The sequence below is a fragment of the Artemia franciscana genome, chromosome 16, assembly GCF_032884065.1.
Source record: "Artemia franciscana chromosome 16, ASM3288406v1, whole genome shotgun sequence".
Taxonomy (NCBI): Eukaryota; Metazoa; Arthropoda; class Branchiopoda; order Anostraca; family Artemiidae; genus Artemia; species Artemia franciscana.
In genome coordinates this window covers 14,603,046-14,620,452 of record NC_088878.1, presented here as the reverse complement: position 1 = coordinate 14,620,452, position 17,407 = coordinate 14,603,046, and the positions used below count along the sequence as shown (strand labels likewise).

The following is a 17,407-nucleotide window of genomic DNA, read 5'->3' as shown; positions in this document are numbered from 1 at the left end:
TGCTTGAATGTAACATTCTAATTCTTTAGTTCAAATTTAGACACTAATTTTATAGTTATAATTTTAATTTTGTCTCAAAGAAAAAAAATCATTTTAAACTTTAGATGCCTGTCTAATAAATTTTATTTTTCAGGTGTTATTATGGATTATTTCGGTACCTACATGGCTGTTTTGATTTTCAGCTCCTTACTACAACTTCTAAGTAGCCTTTTCTCCTTTGGATCTTACTTTTTCTACAATTCCAAAAAGAACGCATTTGTGAAAACGGTTGAGGGAGATTTATTCTAACGGAAACTAAGATTAATGCTAACTTATTTCTATTACTATTGTTAGTAATTAAATGCTGAATAAAAACGTTCTTAGTAAAACACATTATATTGAAAATACCTCAAAACCAGTGTCCTGTCACCACATACAATAAAATTGCTTATATCCCTGCGTGCTTTTCTGAAAAGAGTTTGTATAATAAAAAAAAATTTAAAGCTAGAAAATTGTTCATTATTATTAATTTTATTATTTTTCTGGATTCCTATTTTAACATTATAATAGTAACTTTTTCGAGTTTTATAACTAAATGATTATTTAGCCTAAAATTATTTTTGATTATAAATATTTAATAACCTGATGAAATTAAATTTTTATTGTTGCATTATAATATTAACTATTTAGAGTATTACATCTAAATAAATATTTAGAATAAAATTACATTTTTACTTTGACATTAGAGTTCTAAATTTAATTCTAATGCTATTTTAACATCATAACTTTAATTCTAAGTCTCTAAACTGTAATTTAAATTGTAATTTACTTTGACTATAAATATTCAATAACTTGATAAAATTAATTTTTTCATTTTTAAATTTAGTTTTATTAAGCCTCTATGAATTTCATATGCTCGAAAAATATTTTTTTAAATAAAATATCAGCTAAATTAGCTTAGTTTTAGTTTAATATCTAACCAAAACTTACTCCTTCGTGAATTTGGACGAAAAACCATGTAGTGAGTAAGTTTTTCTTTGCCATTTTGATGGAGCACTCATACAATTTATGAGTGCTAATAAAAATTCTGACTAATTTTGAAACTATCATAAGAACTAACTTGAAAAATTTACCTTAGTTATTCATAAAGGGTCGAAAATTTCAAATTTCACAAAAAAACTGATACGTCTCTAAACCAGAATTGTTTGTGACGGAAAATATTTGGCTACACTTGAAAATTTAGAATACTGAAGTTCCAGAGGCCTCGCCCAAAAAAAGTTATATTGTTCTTCAATATTGTTAGATAAGCAATTTTTCGAAATCTAGTAAGGCCAAAAGGTAATTTTAACAAGATGATGCGTGTTTTCTAATCCAATGCCTATGAAAATCAGCTAAAATAGACCAGACTTTTCATGTGCAATTTAATTAGAAATAAAATCTAGCAGTTTTAGTTAAGCATGAATTTGAACATCCCAATACCAAACAATACCAAAGCATGAATTAGAACATATCCAAAGGAATGATTCCTTCTGGTGAATCCTCTTCAGCTGAAAAATTTTCCATCATGCGCTTCTTTATTTCTTCTTTGACGCAGAACATCACTTTTCGCTCCTATAAAAGACCTTTGAATTTTAGTATACAAAACTATTTTAACAGCAGGAAAATATTTTTTTATTCCTCGTTTAAAAAGAAAATAATTCCTTTAGACTTTCTGATGGACAATTGAATCTAGTTATAAAATATTATAGTAATCGAGACTACTAGTTCATTAGGAACTTTATTAATTCTATTACTTTGTCCATTCATTAGTTCACTAGTTTTGTTTCCTAATTATTGATTAGCTATTTATATAGCATCAGGGGCACTAGTAATCAAATAATTGAGTTTTAGACATATAATAAACAATGACGTATTGTATTAGTTTTAAAAGCGGTTCGAAAATCAATCCTGAGGACAGTTTTATTTTTAAAATGGGTTTCTATATAAGTAAGTTTTGATTTTAAAGGCGTTTTTTTTGTTGGGGATGCAAAAAAATGGCATTTACCTGTGATGCGTTGGAGATAACTCAATGCATCAGGCTTGAATCTGATTTCGGTGATGAGATTATGCGAAAGCGTGTTCATATCTAATCTATTTATTTATGAAGTAGAAAAATTCTGTTTTCTTGAAAGAAAATGTAAATTTTCAAACTTAATTCGGCGCTGTCTATTTTAAGGTTTGAAAGATTTTATCTTTTTATATTTAATAATCAGAAACAGAATAAGTAAGATTATATAAATAATAGTTCAATAGGGAAAATCTTTTCATTTGACAGTGAAACACCAAAATAAAAAAAAAAAAAAAAAAAAACTCTGGATATTTCTGTCACATTAATAGGGAATCTTTTTCTGTGTTTCATTGTTATATAACAGAATTTTACCTATTGAACTGTTATTTATGCGAGAAGGAAAAGCATTGTAGTCTTCGGAAATACCTACACATTGGACCAAAGTTTTGAGAACTGTATATACTATACAGGGTTAATTATTGCTTAAACCACACTATCTTTCTATTTAAGAAACAGATGGAAAGGATATAAAATTTTTTTTATAAAGATGGTGAAAAAAATTCTTGCCAGTTTATTTTAATACTTTATTCTTGTGGATCTTGATACAAACATTGAGAGTACACCGTAATTTCACAATCAATTATAGATTGTAATGTACGAGTTATAATGAGTAGCACATATCATTGTTGATTAGTTTTAATTAAAATGCGCAAACAGGCCCTGTCGGTAAAATTCTAGTTAATTGACTTCTTGCTATCTTGGAAAGGGTTTAGGTTAGCAAAATGAAACTTTCAGGGATGGGTCTACAAGCTAAAGTATGTCCTGGGAAGGTGTTTAAAGTACCCACCTCTACTCCTTCTCCCTCTAGAGGGCCCTGAAATTTGTCTACATGACAGGTCTATACCTATTGAGATTTTGACCAAACAACATTTTACCTTAATTTTCAGTTACTAGTTGCTTTTCCTCTGCCTTTAGTTCTGAAAATGCAAGTCCTGTTATTTGAGTAGAATTTTGAGCCATATCAATGTTTTTTTTTCAACATTTAGGAAATGTATTTGCATATCTTTAAAACCTTATAAAATGGAATTGAGCAGAGTTATGAAGCTGAAAACAATTTTGTTGTACTTCAATTAAGCAGAAGATCTATTTTGTAAGGTTTCACTTTTATAACACACATATTTTTAAAGGTCATCAAAGGTCAGGGCCCTCTAGAGGGAGAAGAAGTGGAGGTAGTTGCTTCAAAATACCTTCCCAGGACATACTTTAGTCTGTAGATTCATCCCTGAAAGTTTCATTTTCCTAACCTAAACCCTTTCTGAGATAGCAAGAAGTCAATTAACTAGAATTTTACCGCCCTGTCATACCTTGCAAGTGATGTACTTAGATGTATTTTTCGGGTTGTATCAGTTGTCGAAAGAATTTACATAAAGAATTCAATTCAATTCAATTTTGCCCAATTAAAGTTATTTGCCCAAAAATTAGACCAGATAAAGTTTCTGAACACAAAACTAAAAAACTTACCATAAGACATTTGAAGAAGCTTTTTGTTTTTGCTAGTGCTGGTGGAAAGAAAGGTGGTAAGATTTCGCTTGCGGATTCGTCTTCGGTGCATTCCTATAAAGAAAACAAAACGATGATTTCAAATTAAAAATGACTAAAACTATTGAATCGAAAGAATACTGTATATAGCGTTTGAAAAAAAGCGTTCTGAGTTTTCAAAAGGCTCTTAGAGACAAAGAACGATACGGAAATAGTTTCGTTTTTGAAAAAGACTTATTATGCGGTTTCATATTCAATGGGGTTTTAGGATTAATTGGGTCATTTCTGAGTTGACGGGATTCTCCATTCATTGAAAATTGACTAAGCCATTCCCAGAAGTTTTCAGTGTTTCTTTGCGTCAGAAAACAATTTGCAAAACCTCTTTCACTTGATCCTGGGTACCAGTAATTTTGTATCGGTGCACATAAAGATTTATGTACAGGATTCTTCGTAAATTTCCTTTATATAATGCCAGGCCATCTACTAGGTGGAGTGCCAAGTTATTTGCAGATTATTTGACAGATGTTCCCCTCACTCGACGCGTTTTCCAGCACCGTTACGGTCAGATGTCATTAAGGCTCTCTTCTTCTCAGTCCAGAATTTGTTGCTTGAAATATGCTCCTAAGATACGAATAGTTTTTCAACCAGGAGAAGAATCATAAAATGTTTGCCAAGTAGTAGTCACAGCTCGCAGAGAAACCTTATGACTTCTTCCACAATAAATGCATTTAGTAAGATGTACCGTGGCACACCATTGTACATATTAAAAATTACATGTATACCGCTATTGGGTAATAATATATTGCGCTTCAACTAAATTGTTCAGACCACGTGTAAACATTTCTTGAGAAGCTGAGGAAAGTGGAGTGGCTTTAGTACAATAGGAGGGGGAAGGGACGGGGATCTAAGAGATTTCGACTATTCACAATTTGCATGACTGAACAGGTGATGATACTATCCTTAACTGTCTCACGCTTTGTATGCAGAAGAAGGCCAAAATGAGAATATGGAAGGGGGGGGTTAATTTCTACGTTTTTTCGCTTAAATTAAAGTTTCAACAGCATGCATTATTGTTTCATAGCATAATGATGACCATTTATTAGATTTCCGGTCTGATCCCACGTGTAACCATTTCCTTGATATTATTAACATTTGACTTGAGGGTTACGGCAGGAAGGGAAAGAGAAAACAGGAAGGTCATGAGGAAGCTATGAAAACTATTGTGGTGAAGCTGTCGGTGGCAGGCTGATCATAATGCACTAACAAAATTAAAGATCTCATAACCAATTTATAAAACATAAGATCAGTCCAAGTCAAAAATTGATTTTGATGAGCATCACCATTATTAATAAATGTAAAATCTTTAGAGCATAAATTTTTAGAGCAAAAACTGAGATAAATTTACAGGTAATGACACAGAAAAGAATGACAAAGTTTGTCGTATTTTAGAAGGGAAGGAAGATTTATTTTGTATGGAAGAATTAAAGACAGCACTAAAAAAATTGAGACATAACTAAATCTACGTTGCAGGGGCAACTTGAGGTGTTGCGGCGACCTTTGTTCGGCTTCACCGAGTAAAGTATTTCAAGAGTAACACTTTGGTTTTGTTTCCTCGCTTCGATTAAACGCTAAAGTTGTTAATCTGCAAGGATCTTAAAATAAATACTAGGTACACCAACTCGAAAAAGTTTCAAACCCCTCATTGCAACTAGCAAAAGTTGCAAGCCTCTCATCGCTGAAGATGATTGTAGCCTAACAGTCGATTATTATTTACAAGTCCCCTACATGTCTTACCGCTGGAACCAAATCGGTCTTACCATCCAATACACCGGAAACAAATAATAGGTACACCAACTAGCAATATCTGCGAACCCCTCATTGCGGAAGATGATTATAAGCTAACAGCCGATTGTTGCTTAAAAATCCCTCATATTTCTCACAATTGGTACATAGAGCTTTTAGAGCTTAAGAGGCATATTTGATACCATACCTATAGCGGCTTATTTTTGGTTTCAGTGTGTACCTTGCTATTGAACTTGTCAACTCCTTTAAACTTTCAAACTAGTATATCTCATGAAGTAACTGTTCTATCAAAAAATGAATGACATGTACTTTGATCAGCTCGTCAAAAAAATCTATCTGTCTTAGTTCAAAAGTTGACTTTTTTGCCATAGGCCAAGTTTCTAACGTCATCACTTAGAAAGGAGCAAAGGATAAACTCTAATTTCTTTACCAATGAAAGAACTTTTAAAGTTTAATAGGTAAATCTGATACCATTTCTCTACCGCAATCCGAACCGCGAAAAACCGAATGATAAACTCAGCTATAATCACGAACAGAAATGAGTGGAAACAATAGATGACAGCACTTTCGGTCCCCACTTTTTATTTCTGGAATATTTTCTATTTGTCACTCAAAGAAGATATATTGGTTATGAGACAAGGTAGCTGCCACATATATTTAACACTTATAGATTTTAGTCCATCTTCGATTTGAAACTGGTGCCTGCCTGCTTGCCTTCTAGAACGGAGCTTTCCACTCAAAAGCAGAAACTTGGTTTGATGAAACAAAGCTTGACTGCATAACTTCAGATAGTTTTCTCTCACATAGGCTATAAGACTCTAAGTCACTTCACACACTATAGGCTCTGGCTCAAGGACAAGCAAAAACCCTCCTTTTTGGCCCCACGCAAGAGCTCTACGAAGCTTTCCAAAATGTAAAGTCATATTCAACAATCCGGCCTAAGGTCCACACTTTCCGTAAAAACCGCAGAGGTTAGACCCTTACCAGTTTCTAGGAATAAGCTGAAATCGGGTTGCTAGGAAAAAAAAACACCACAAGACCAACGTGTTGCTCTCGCAACACAATAAGGCTTCAGGTGTTGATAGTGTAGTAAATGAGTTTTTTTAATATGGAGGTTGTTAGGTTAGAGATAAACTATTGAAGATTATAAGTATAAATTTTGAAAAAGGGAAGTACCTAGTGATTTTATGAAAACTCTAATTAAACCCCTCTATAAGAAAGGTGATAAGAGTAAGTCTGGGAATTATAGAGGCATTAGCTTAGTCTGTGTAAGAAGCAAATTACTTAGCATGAAGATACTTTTTTAGACTTGGACGTTATGTATATCTATATATATGAAAATAAGTTGTCTGTCTGTCTGTGGGTCTGTGGATCTGTGGATCAGGAAACGTCATGTTTCGGCTGACGTCATGAAATTAGTTGCCGTCATTTTTGTTATGACGATGCTTAGTATATTGTAAAACACATTAATTTGGTTAATAATATACCATTTAAAACACCAAAATGAACATGCTGGAGTAGTCACTCGGTGAGAGAGGGTGTCAGAACGGAGAATGAAGGTCCAAGGTTCAAATCCTGGTTAGGCTAAAAAAGGTAAAAAACTAAAAACTAAAAAAAAAATGAAAAAACTAAAAAAAGGCAAAAACTACAAAAAAAAACTAAAAACTAATAAAAAAATAAAAAAGCCGAAAAACTAAAAAAACTAAAAACTAAAAAAAACTAAAAAAAAGGAAAAATGAAAAATAGAAGAGAAAAAGAATACTAATAAAATTAAAAATAAAAATAAAAAAAATAAAAAAGATAAAAAGCTAAAAAAAGGTAAAAACCAATAAAAACTAAAAAGAAAAAAAGGTAAAAAACTAAAAAAAAAAATTCATCTAAAAAACTAAAAAAAACTAAAAAACGTAAAAACTAAAAGAACTAAAAAAGTAAAAAAAAACTAAAAAAAGGAAAAAACTGAAAAATAAGCGGGATATAAAACAGGGGGATATAAATGACGACCGGGACACCGGGACATAAGGAATATAAATGAATCAGAAAATACAACTCATGTTTCCAAATGACGTCGTTTGGAGCCCAAATTGAAAATCCAGATCAATTTATGTCTACTTTCAAAGTAAAAGGGCAAATTTATCATAGAGCAGGGTCTCTTCTACCATTCTCAGGCGAGAATCATAAATTTTTACAATTGTACTTCATCAGTGATAGAAATTCTGAATTGAATGCACGTTGCGAAATTTCTCCCAACATTGAAAGGACAATCGTTTCCCAATTACAACATCTTTTCCACGAAAATAATAATTTAGTGCGTCTGTTCAAAACAGCCATCGATTTGATGCCTACTTATACGCATAAAATTGTTATTTCCGCTGACAAAACGCCTCCTGGCCAACATGTGCGTAGATACAATGCTCCAACTATCGACGAAGTGGCCATCGTTATGGTCGGTGATCAGTTTTTACCTCGAGAAAAACCTAATAGAGGCCACAATCTTGACAGGGCCTTTTGAGGGTGAGGCTGTTCTTATTCCTCGCATTCCCAAGATTCCAACGGATCTGCCTTTTCAATTTAAAAGATTGCAATTCCCAATTCGATTAGCATTTGCAATCACCATTAACAAAGCTCAAGGTCAATCATTAGAAAAATGTGGTATAGATCTTAATACTGATTGTTTTTCCCATTGACAATTGTACGTTGCATGTTCGAGGGTCGGTAAACCTGACAATCTATTTATATGCAGCGACAATTGGACAGCGAAGAATGTTGTATATTCGCAAGTTTTACGCAGTTAATTTGTATTTTATATATCTATCTATCTATCTATCTATCTATATAAAAACGAGTTGTATGTATGCATGTTTGTTTGTTTGTAAAAAGAGCGTTTGCATATGATGTTATTATTAGTACATACGGCTTTGTATATGCAGAGACAATGGGAAAGCCAAGAATGTTGTATATTCGCAATTTTTACGTAGTTTAACTCCTGCAGACGAAATGAATGCTTGCCTAAAAAATTCTAATTTATAGGCACACGTAAAAATATTAAAATTAACTACAAATATGCGTGTCCGATTGCAAAACGATGACTCTGGTCAAACAGTAGACTCAATTTCAGGACGTATACAACTACCTGCTGATTTCTGTAATTTAGTGACGTCCAAAAATGAATTGATTGAAAAAGTATTTCCGAATATTCTAAAAAATTATAAAAATAATAAATGGCTAAGTGAAAGAGCGATTCTCGCACCCAAAAATATAGACGTCCACGAAATCAACAATATTGTTTTGAACAAGATTCGAGACCAGGCAGTCCTTTACAAGTCAGTCGACACAGTTTTGGAACCAAATGAAGCGGTTAATTATCCATCTGAATTTTTAAATTCCATAGATCCTTCAGGGTTTCCACCACACGTGCTACAACTAAAAATAGGCGTACCAATAATACTTTTAAGAAATATCAACCCACCAAAGCTTTGCAATGGCACGCGATTTGCCGTAAAAAAAAAAAACAATGGAAAACCTAATAGAGGCCACAATCTTGACAGGGCCTTATGAGGGTGAGGCTGTTCTTATTCCTCGCATTCCCATGATTCCAACGGATCTGCTTTTTCAATTTAAAAGATTGCAATTCCCAATTTGATTAGTATTTGCAATCACCATTAACAAAGCTCAAGGTCAATCATTAGAAAAATGTGGTATAGATCTTAATCCTGATTGTTTTTCCCATGGACAATTGTACGTTGCATGTTCGAGGGTCGGTAAACCTGACAATGTATTTATATGCAGCGACAATTGGACAGCGAAGAATGTTGTTTATTCGCAAGTTTTACGCAGTTAATTTGTATTGTATCTATCTATATAAAAACGAGTTATGTGGATGCATGTTTGTTTGTTTGTAAAAAGAGCGTTTGTATATGACGTCATTATTAGTACATACGGCTTTGCATATGCACAGACAATGGGAAAGCCAAGAATGTTGTTTATTCGCAATTTTTGCGTAGTTTGAAACACATATATAAATCTATCTATATTCACAGGTGGGACACAGGGACACAACTACAATGGCGCATAACTAATATGGCGCGTAACGACTTACGCGCGCGGGGGGCTTGGGGGGGGGGGCGCGAAGCGCCCCACCAACTAGGTGTTGGGGTGGTGCGAAGCGCCACCCCAACAGCTAGTAAGGTTATAAAAGAACAACAACATTGATTTATGAAATGGAAAGAATGCGTTGACCAAATTTTTCCCATTAGATTTATAAATGAGAAGAGGTCTGACTGATCAGAATATCCTTCAGAAACTCTTTTTTGAGATCCCAATGTAAAAGTAAATATCAGTTTTACCGAAATTCCAATGTTCATTATTTATAGTGATAAAAAACATACCAAAATTGACCTGCAGTATTTCATATTCTTCATCATGGCATCTCCGATTTTCTTTTCATATGGCATACTCTGAATACGATCTTCTATACCTTCAAAATTGGGCTCAAATTCGGCCGTCATCTATTGAGAGAAATTTTAATTCAAGAAGTTTTCATAAGTAATATCTTAAGGAATGATTGATATATAGTGTCTCTGAAACTTCTTCTGTAAGCTACGAATAGTTAATAGAATTTTACTTCGGTTTTCCGTATTAGCTTGATTTTGAAAGCTGTTTAACTTTAATTATTGGAAAGTGGGAACTCAATATTTTGGACCTAAAAGCGATAGAATTGTGCTATTTTTCAATGATTTTTATTTAGAAACACTCGATAATAATTTGTTAAAAATTACAAACATTTGCTTGTTTGTAATTTATTTTATTTCTAGTAATTTATTTTACTTATGTTTTTACCGTTTCATGTAATGTAAAGTAAGAATTCGAATTAGGTACATTTTATACTAGCATTTTGGAAAGTAAAAACTCATATAACCTTCGAGATCTTCAGTAATCGGTATTCACCTGTAGCCTATTTGAATGATCAAATAGAATCAAAGTAAAAAACTTAAGCTATATTCTGATAAGAGTTGAACCTGATAAGTTATTATAACCACATTTCCTGTCGTTTTAGATGTGTTTAGGATTAGATGTGTTAGGATGTATTATATGTGGTTTGGTATGTTTTGGGTGAGAGAAGGAAACTCATTGCTCCATTGAACAAAATCGTCATTAAAATAATTAAAACGTCAAAATAATAAAATAATAATAATAATAAAATAATAAATAAATAAATAATAACAATAAATATTAATAAATAAAAAATAATAAATAAATAATAAATAAAATAATAAATAAATAATAATAAATAAATAATAACAAAATATTAAAAATAATTAAAATGTCATTAAAATGTGCAATGCTAGTAAGTCTTTTTAGACAGAAAAACAATAGTTGTTTTTTCAATTTTTTTAGAAATTAACAACGAAAATATTTTTAGCCAAGATACTTCAGTCAAAATTCATGGTTACATTACTTAGTTGTTTTCACTTGACAAAATTCACTTTCTTCTACTATCTCAACAGCAACATTCACAAGGACGGCATCTACAAATATTATTTAAATCTACGTTCACAGTGAGTTTACCGATTACTCGTAACAGATTATTTAATATCTCGAACAATCTCAATGTAATTCCAAAATTCGGATAAACTTCTCATTTTTGTTTTCAAATAAATTATATCTAACAAATCTCTCTGACATTTCTTGACTTTACAGGTTGACTCTTAATTGTGTTATAGTTGACAACCGATATAAAATTGAGCTAAAAAGAGAAAAAGTCGAGCTAAAACTAATAGAAAAACAATCTTAATCGATAGAAAGATGAAAATATTTGCAAACATTCTAAAAAAGGGAAATATTGATAGAAACACTACAAAGGAATAGCGCAAAGACGAATTTAGACCGCAAAAGCAGTTTTTGATATTTTCCCGACTACAGTAGCTTTTGAGATATTGTGGTGACGTAGTAAAAAAAACAATCAAGAAATTCAAACAATTTATTTTCAAATTAGTTTTATTTAGTGTGTGTTTCCACCTTGTTTACAATCATTTTTTTTCCCAAACAAAAATATTTTTCTTTGCCAGCACAAGGAAGATTGCTGACAATAATTACCGTTGGATTCATGCAACAAAATAGAAATGTCGTAGCGGAAGGTTTTAGATGAATATTACACAAAGAATTCTTTGTTGGAATATTAGTTGCTGCAAATACACAGCAAATTAATTAAATTCTGCGTGAAAAAATTATATCGTAGTGAAAAAATTATATCTTCGTGAAAAGATTTGGTTTTATTTAGTGTGTTTTTCCACCTTGTTTACAATAAATTTTTTTCAAAAAAAAATTTTCGGCAAACCCACAGTAACTTTATTAAGTTCTTGGTGAATGAATTACATGTCCACATTTATACAAAAATAAAACGACTTGAGTGCATAAAATCTATTGAGTACATATATTTTAAACTTTGATTTACCATCACATTTATTTTAACCAGACCAATATTTAGCGTTTTATCTGAAACAAAACGAGGGTTAAAATATTGAGGGTGAAAAATTTAAAATAGTGATTCGTTTTTTTTATATTACGCCTAGTGGATTCAATTAACCAAGAAATAAGCCATAAACGACTCTGGGTGTTAAAATGTAATACAAAAAACTGAAGAAACGAGGATTTTGCTTCCCAATAAATCACAACAATTATCTTAGTGAGCTTAAATAGGCTAGATTTATGTAGTAAACATTACCATGGTACAGGTTGATGAGCCACTAAATATTTCATAATATTCTAAGTTTAGTTGAAAAGAAAAATCAGCTAAGTTTTGAAAAAATTAGTTTAACAGAAGAATCAGCTAAGTTTTGAAAAACAACTTTCCTAGTATCAAAACTTTTCCACTAAAATAAGACTCGAAATGCTTTCAGTGAAATGTATTCAGCCTTTTCAAACACATTACACAGTAAACAACACACGAACAACAGACAAACATAAAATAAATTTGCAGCCCTGCTTCCATACCTTTCCAGTGGTGGAGGCTCACCGGCAGCTTCTTGGCGCTTGGTTTGCATTACATGTATCTATTTTTGTACATTTACCTTACAGGGTGTCCTCAACGGTGTATCCAGGCACGTACGCGGGAATTTTTTTTATCGGGGTGGGGTGGGGGGTGGGGGGGGGGCCAAATCCTTCGAAACAGCAGATATAAAGTAGCACTTTTTTTATTTAGTAACTAAGTAAATGCAAAAAGCATATATATCCGAAAATACAGATTAACTTTAATCTGTAGTATTGTAGCGGATGGGGGGAAGAAGACTGAAGCCTCAAAAGTACGTTTTAGGCTCAGGTTAGGTTCATAGCGATTTAGAACCAGTGATTAATCTATTATATCCCACTGAAAGGGAAATTTTAGGGTTAACAGTGAAATATGGATGCTGTGGGGGGTAGTTCTTCTATTGCGGAAACATTGATTTTAATGAAAAATGATAGTTTCCAAAATTGGTCCATTAAAAGCTGTACTTTATCCTGAAAAGGGGGGGGGGATAAAAGTTGGACAAAACGTTTGGATAATACGTTTTCAAAAGTTGGACAGAAATTTCTGGGGGGGGGGGGTCAAACTCAGAACCCCTCCCCCATATACATATCCTTGCTTAACCTATGAAACTTCAAACAAAACTAGCATTATCGTATTTTTTGCTATATTAGAATTAATCTAATAAAAGTTATTTTAATCTGTACCGTTTAATGTCGTCTAATTTTATGTTTTGACAAAAAAATAACTTGTCAACACATAAACCAGTTTCTCACCAATTATTAATTTTAGCTTTACTTAATAAACTATAATATGTCCAAGTCACTAAGATCCCTACCTCCAAAAAAATTGTTCCTACGGTTGGGGCGGTAACTTTTGAATCTCAACGATCATCAAATAAATAAAATAATGTAGATGACATGATACTAAATCCGATGGTTATCGATAGGATCATTGATTGCAATAAACGTTTTCTGGCAAATCACTTCTCCATGAGAGCCTCCCGTAAGAATGTATCTCCTCCCCGTAAGAATAAAATATTCATTTGAACCACAAAGTATCCGTTATTGCTCTAAATGGCAGAAAATACAGATAAATATTTGGCCCCTCCCCTTCAAGCCCAATTGAAAAATATTGTCAGAATTGAGATCCATTTTATTAAATTTCATAGGATATCAGAACTAAGGGTCCGAAATTAAAAAACTGCTGCCCTATTTCAGGTCCCATAGAACACAATGAACACAAAAGCCGAAAATTCGATTTTAGTGAGAAACAAAAACATAGAAAAGTGGATTGGAAAAGCTCTTTATTATGATATAGGTTTACTCTAAAACAAGCTATTTTACACAAGCATGCAACTGTATCTTGCAGCAAAAGGACAAGATACTTAAATCACTGGGTTCATTGGTTTCAAATCCATCAATTGACAAATCCAAAACAATGATATTACTTATACTTTTTCTTAGAGAAGAATCTAAACTTGCGTACAAAATGGAAAAACTTTCCTTTTTCAATGATTTCAACGATTCCACCAAATTAAAACAGACTTTTAATCTAAAAAACCCTGTACACCGAATTTCAGAAATTGAATTTGGTTGATGGATAGAACTGAAGCTCAGCTATAGGATAATAGCAAAATTTTCGTCTTTTGTTAATATATTAAAACCGTAGAAGAGCTGAAAAATAACATACAAAAATTTCACAAGAAATATAGATCTTAAGGGGTGATACAGATGTAAAGTGTAAGAACCTCATAATTGGTCTTTTAGTTTACACCTTCGAGTCTTTTCGTCTATATTGGCACTTTTAAAGAACTTTTTCCAAAAATATTTCAATATTGACCAAACTCTTTTAGTGTATAAAATATTTGACGGAAAAGACTTACAAGATTCAGTTCCTGCATTCTGCAGGTAATATTTCCAACAATATTCACCATCTTCGCAATTTTTGCGAGCTTTCCTTGTGTCATTACAAATCTTGGTCGCTGAAAAAAAAAGACTCGACACACTTCCATTTCAAAAACACTGAATGACAACATTTTCCTGTACATTTATTAACTAAGCTAATTTCTGCGTTGGCTAAGATATTTTTTCCATTATTTGTGTAAAAAAAAAAATTTCCAGGGAAGTCTTGAATAATTCTCAGCTAGCTATGTTCTTAAAGAAACCTCCAATACCCCTACCGCATTGTCTTGTGTATAGCAATAGTTTTTTTATTAATCAACATTTATTATAGTAAAAAATGTATTAATCATTTTCAGACAATCATCTATAAGAGAATGAATCAGTTAAAAATAATTTACTAACCATTAAACGTTTTTTCCCATTTTATTAAGCTTGTTTCGAATCTAAAACATAACCAATTTTATCACCATTCAGATCAATAAGTCTATCTATTTGATCTGTATTCGGCATTTTCAAAGAATTAATACACTTTTCACTTTTTGAGAGATATTGTCTTTCTTTAGGAATTTCTACGATCAAGCAACCTGGTTCGGTACTAGGTGCAGATATCTATATTACACCAGATCTAACCCCATTAACGATTGAACTATCAACTAATGAATTCATTACATATTACATTTCTTGTAATATTCGGAACCTTTATCCCATCATTAATTTTATCTGATATTGTAACATCGTTTTCAAATCCTAAAATAAGACTTAAATCACTCTTAAATTGCTAATTATTTTTCAATAATATAACGAATCTCATTGTTGCAGGATTAGATGAAACAGTTATTGGGCAATTTTGTCTTGAAATATTAAAGTAATTACTTAGAAAACAATTAAACACTCGTCATTATACATACCGTTGGGTATCAAAACATCCATCCATGGTTCATCTTCATTTTTATGGCACTTGGTATTAACCAAGGAAGATATAGCGATCGCAAATTCTGTCGGTCTGTCTGTCTGTCGGTCTGTCCCGGTTTTACTACTTTAGGCACTTCCAGGTAAGCTAGGACGGTGAAATTTGGCATGTTTATCAGAGACCGGACTAGATTAAATTAGAAATGGTCATTTTCACGATTTGGCCATCTGGGAGGGGGGAGTAGGGGCCCAGTTAATTCGGGAAAAAAAGTATTTTTAACTTACGAACAGGTGATGGGATCTTAATGAAATTTGATCTTTGGAAGGATATCGTGTCTCAGAGCTCTTATTTTGAATCCCGACCAGATCCGGTGACAGTGGGGAGAGTTGGAGGGGGGAACCTAAAATCTTGGAAAACGCTTAGAGTGGAGGGATCGGGATGAAACTTGGTGGGAAAAATAAGCAGAAGTCCTAGATACGTGATTGACATAACTGGAACGGATCTGCCCAGTTTGAGGGAGTTGGGAGGGGGGTTAATTCTGAAAAATTAGAAAAAATGAGGTATTTTAACTTACGAACGGGTGATCGGATCTCAATTAAATTTGATATTTAGAAGGATATCGTGTCTCAGGGCTCTTATTTTAAACCCCAACCAGATCCGATGGCATTGGGGGAGTTGGGGAGGGGGAACTTAAAATCTTGGAAAACGCTTAGAGTGGAGGGATTGGGATGAAACGTGGTGAAAAAATAAGCAGAAGTCCTAGATACGTGATTAAAATAAATCTAACGGATCCGCTCTATTTGGAGGAGTTTGGGGGTGCAGTTGATTCTGAAAAATTACAAAAATGACATATTTTTAACTTACGAAGGAGTGATCGGATATTGATGAAACTTCATATTTAGAAGGGCCTCGTATCTTAGATCTCTTATTTTAAATCCCGACCGGATCCAGCGTCATTGGGGGGGGGGGAGCCGGAAATCTTGGAAAATACCTAAAGCGGAGAGATCATGATGAAACTGGGTGGGAAGAATAAAAACAAGCCCAAGATACGTGAGTGGCATCACCGGACCGGATCCGCTCTCTTTGGTGGAGTTTTGAGGGAAGATAATTCTGAAAAATTAGAAAAAAATGAGGTATTTGTAACTTATGAATGGGTGATCTGATCTCAATGAAATTTGATATTTAAAAGGAGCTTGTGCTTTAGAGCTCTTATTTTAAATTCCAACCAGATCCTGTGACATTGGGGGGGAGAGTTGGAGGGGGAAACCGGAATTATTGGAAAATGTGAAAATTGGGGCATCTTTATATTACGAATAGGTGATCGGATCTTAATAAATATTAAATTATACCAGTAGTATATAAAATATAGTAGTATATCATATAAAATATTTAATATAAGTAAAATATGTATCAAATTCTTATTTCATATGACATTTTTTTATGTTAAAATATTTCATATTTTCATTTAAAATGATAAAATTTGATTGAAAAGGGGTAATTTTAATTGATTTGATGGTCCAGAACAAACATTTACTATATTACTATCAGGATTCGGATGATTCAGCTTAGTTAAGTGCATCTCTAGGAACGACAGTTCCACTGCCTGTTACTACCAACTCTGACACAGAAAGACCAGTATATATTTTTTCGATAATTTTAGATAAATTTATAATCTCAAAATTAATATTCAATAGATATATCTACCTCTATGGGCGAAAAGTACTGTTTTGTGCAACAAAAGACAGAGAACTTGACTTCGTTTTGACGCAATATTTTTCTATTTAAAAAAACTAAACTTTTACTTTCCGTTCAACAGAACCCTCTTCCGATATTTACTGACCATTGATATGATACGATTATCTCTGAAAAAAACTCATTCATTATTTTAAAAATGAAGTTCCTTAAATTTAAACATTTCAGTGTGTCAGTGGTCTTGGTAATTAAGTTTCTCCCCTTAAAAATGGCATAATCTTTTCTTAAAGATTAAGGATGTTTAAAAAGGAATATAATATCGATAGAGGATCCGGTTCGTAATAGCGATGATTTTGCTGTCAGCTGATTTTTGAAACCCAGTCTAATATTATGTTTTTAAACATTAAGGATATGTGAACAACTTCGATAAATCGTTTTAATTATGGTACTTTTATATTTCCATTTTATTATCGTCTTTCAGTTGGGCCCTTATACTTTCTGTAGTTTCGTAGAGCTTGTAAAACAGTTTTTAC

The 17,407-nt window shown here is 32.6% G+C and overlaps 2 protein-coding genes across 4 annotated transcripts in view; one reads left to right on the top strand and one right to left on the bottom strand.

Annotated features, from left to right (window-relative positions):
• Nucleotides 1-368, top strand: part of LOC136037109 (monocarboxylate transporter 6-like) — a 30,164-nt gene extending 29,796 nt beyond the window's left edge. For all 3 annotated transcript variants that reach the window (XM_065719577.1, XM_065719578.1, XM_065719576.1), the window contains one exon: nucleotides 134-368. In XM_065719577.1, coding sequence (XP_065575649.1) covers nucleotides 134-288 — 155 coding nt within the window. In that variant the 3' untranslated portion in view covers nucleotides 289-368. The remainder of the gene's footprint in view (nucleotides 1-133) is intronic.
• A 1,018-nt stretch (nucleotides 369-1,386) lies between these two features.
• Nucleotides 1,387-17,407, bottom strand: part of LOC136037110 (uncharacterized) — a 37,861-nt gene continuing 21,840 nt past the window's right edge. Inside the window, exons 4-7 of the mRNA XM_065719579.1 lie at nucleotides 14,254-14,352; nucleotides 9,754-9,873; nucleotides 3,548-3,640; nucleotides 1,387-1,590 (exon numbers count right to left, since the gene is read on the bottom strand). Coding sequence (XP_065575651.1) covers nucleotides 1,480-1,590; nucleotides 3,548-3,640; nucleotides 9,754-9,873; nucleotides 14,254-14,352 — 423 coding nt within the window. The 3' untranslated portion in view covers nucleotides 1,387-1,479. The remainder of the gene's footprint in view (nucleotides 1,591-3,547; nucleotides 3,641-9,753; nucleotides 9,874-14,253; nucleotides 14,353-17,407) is intronic.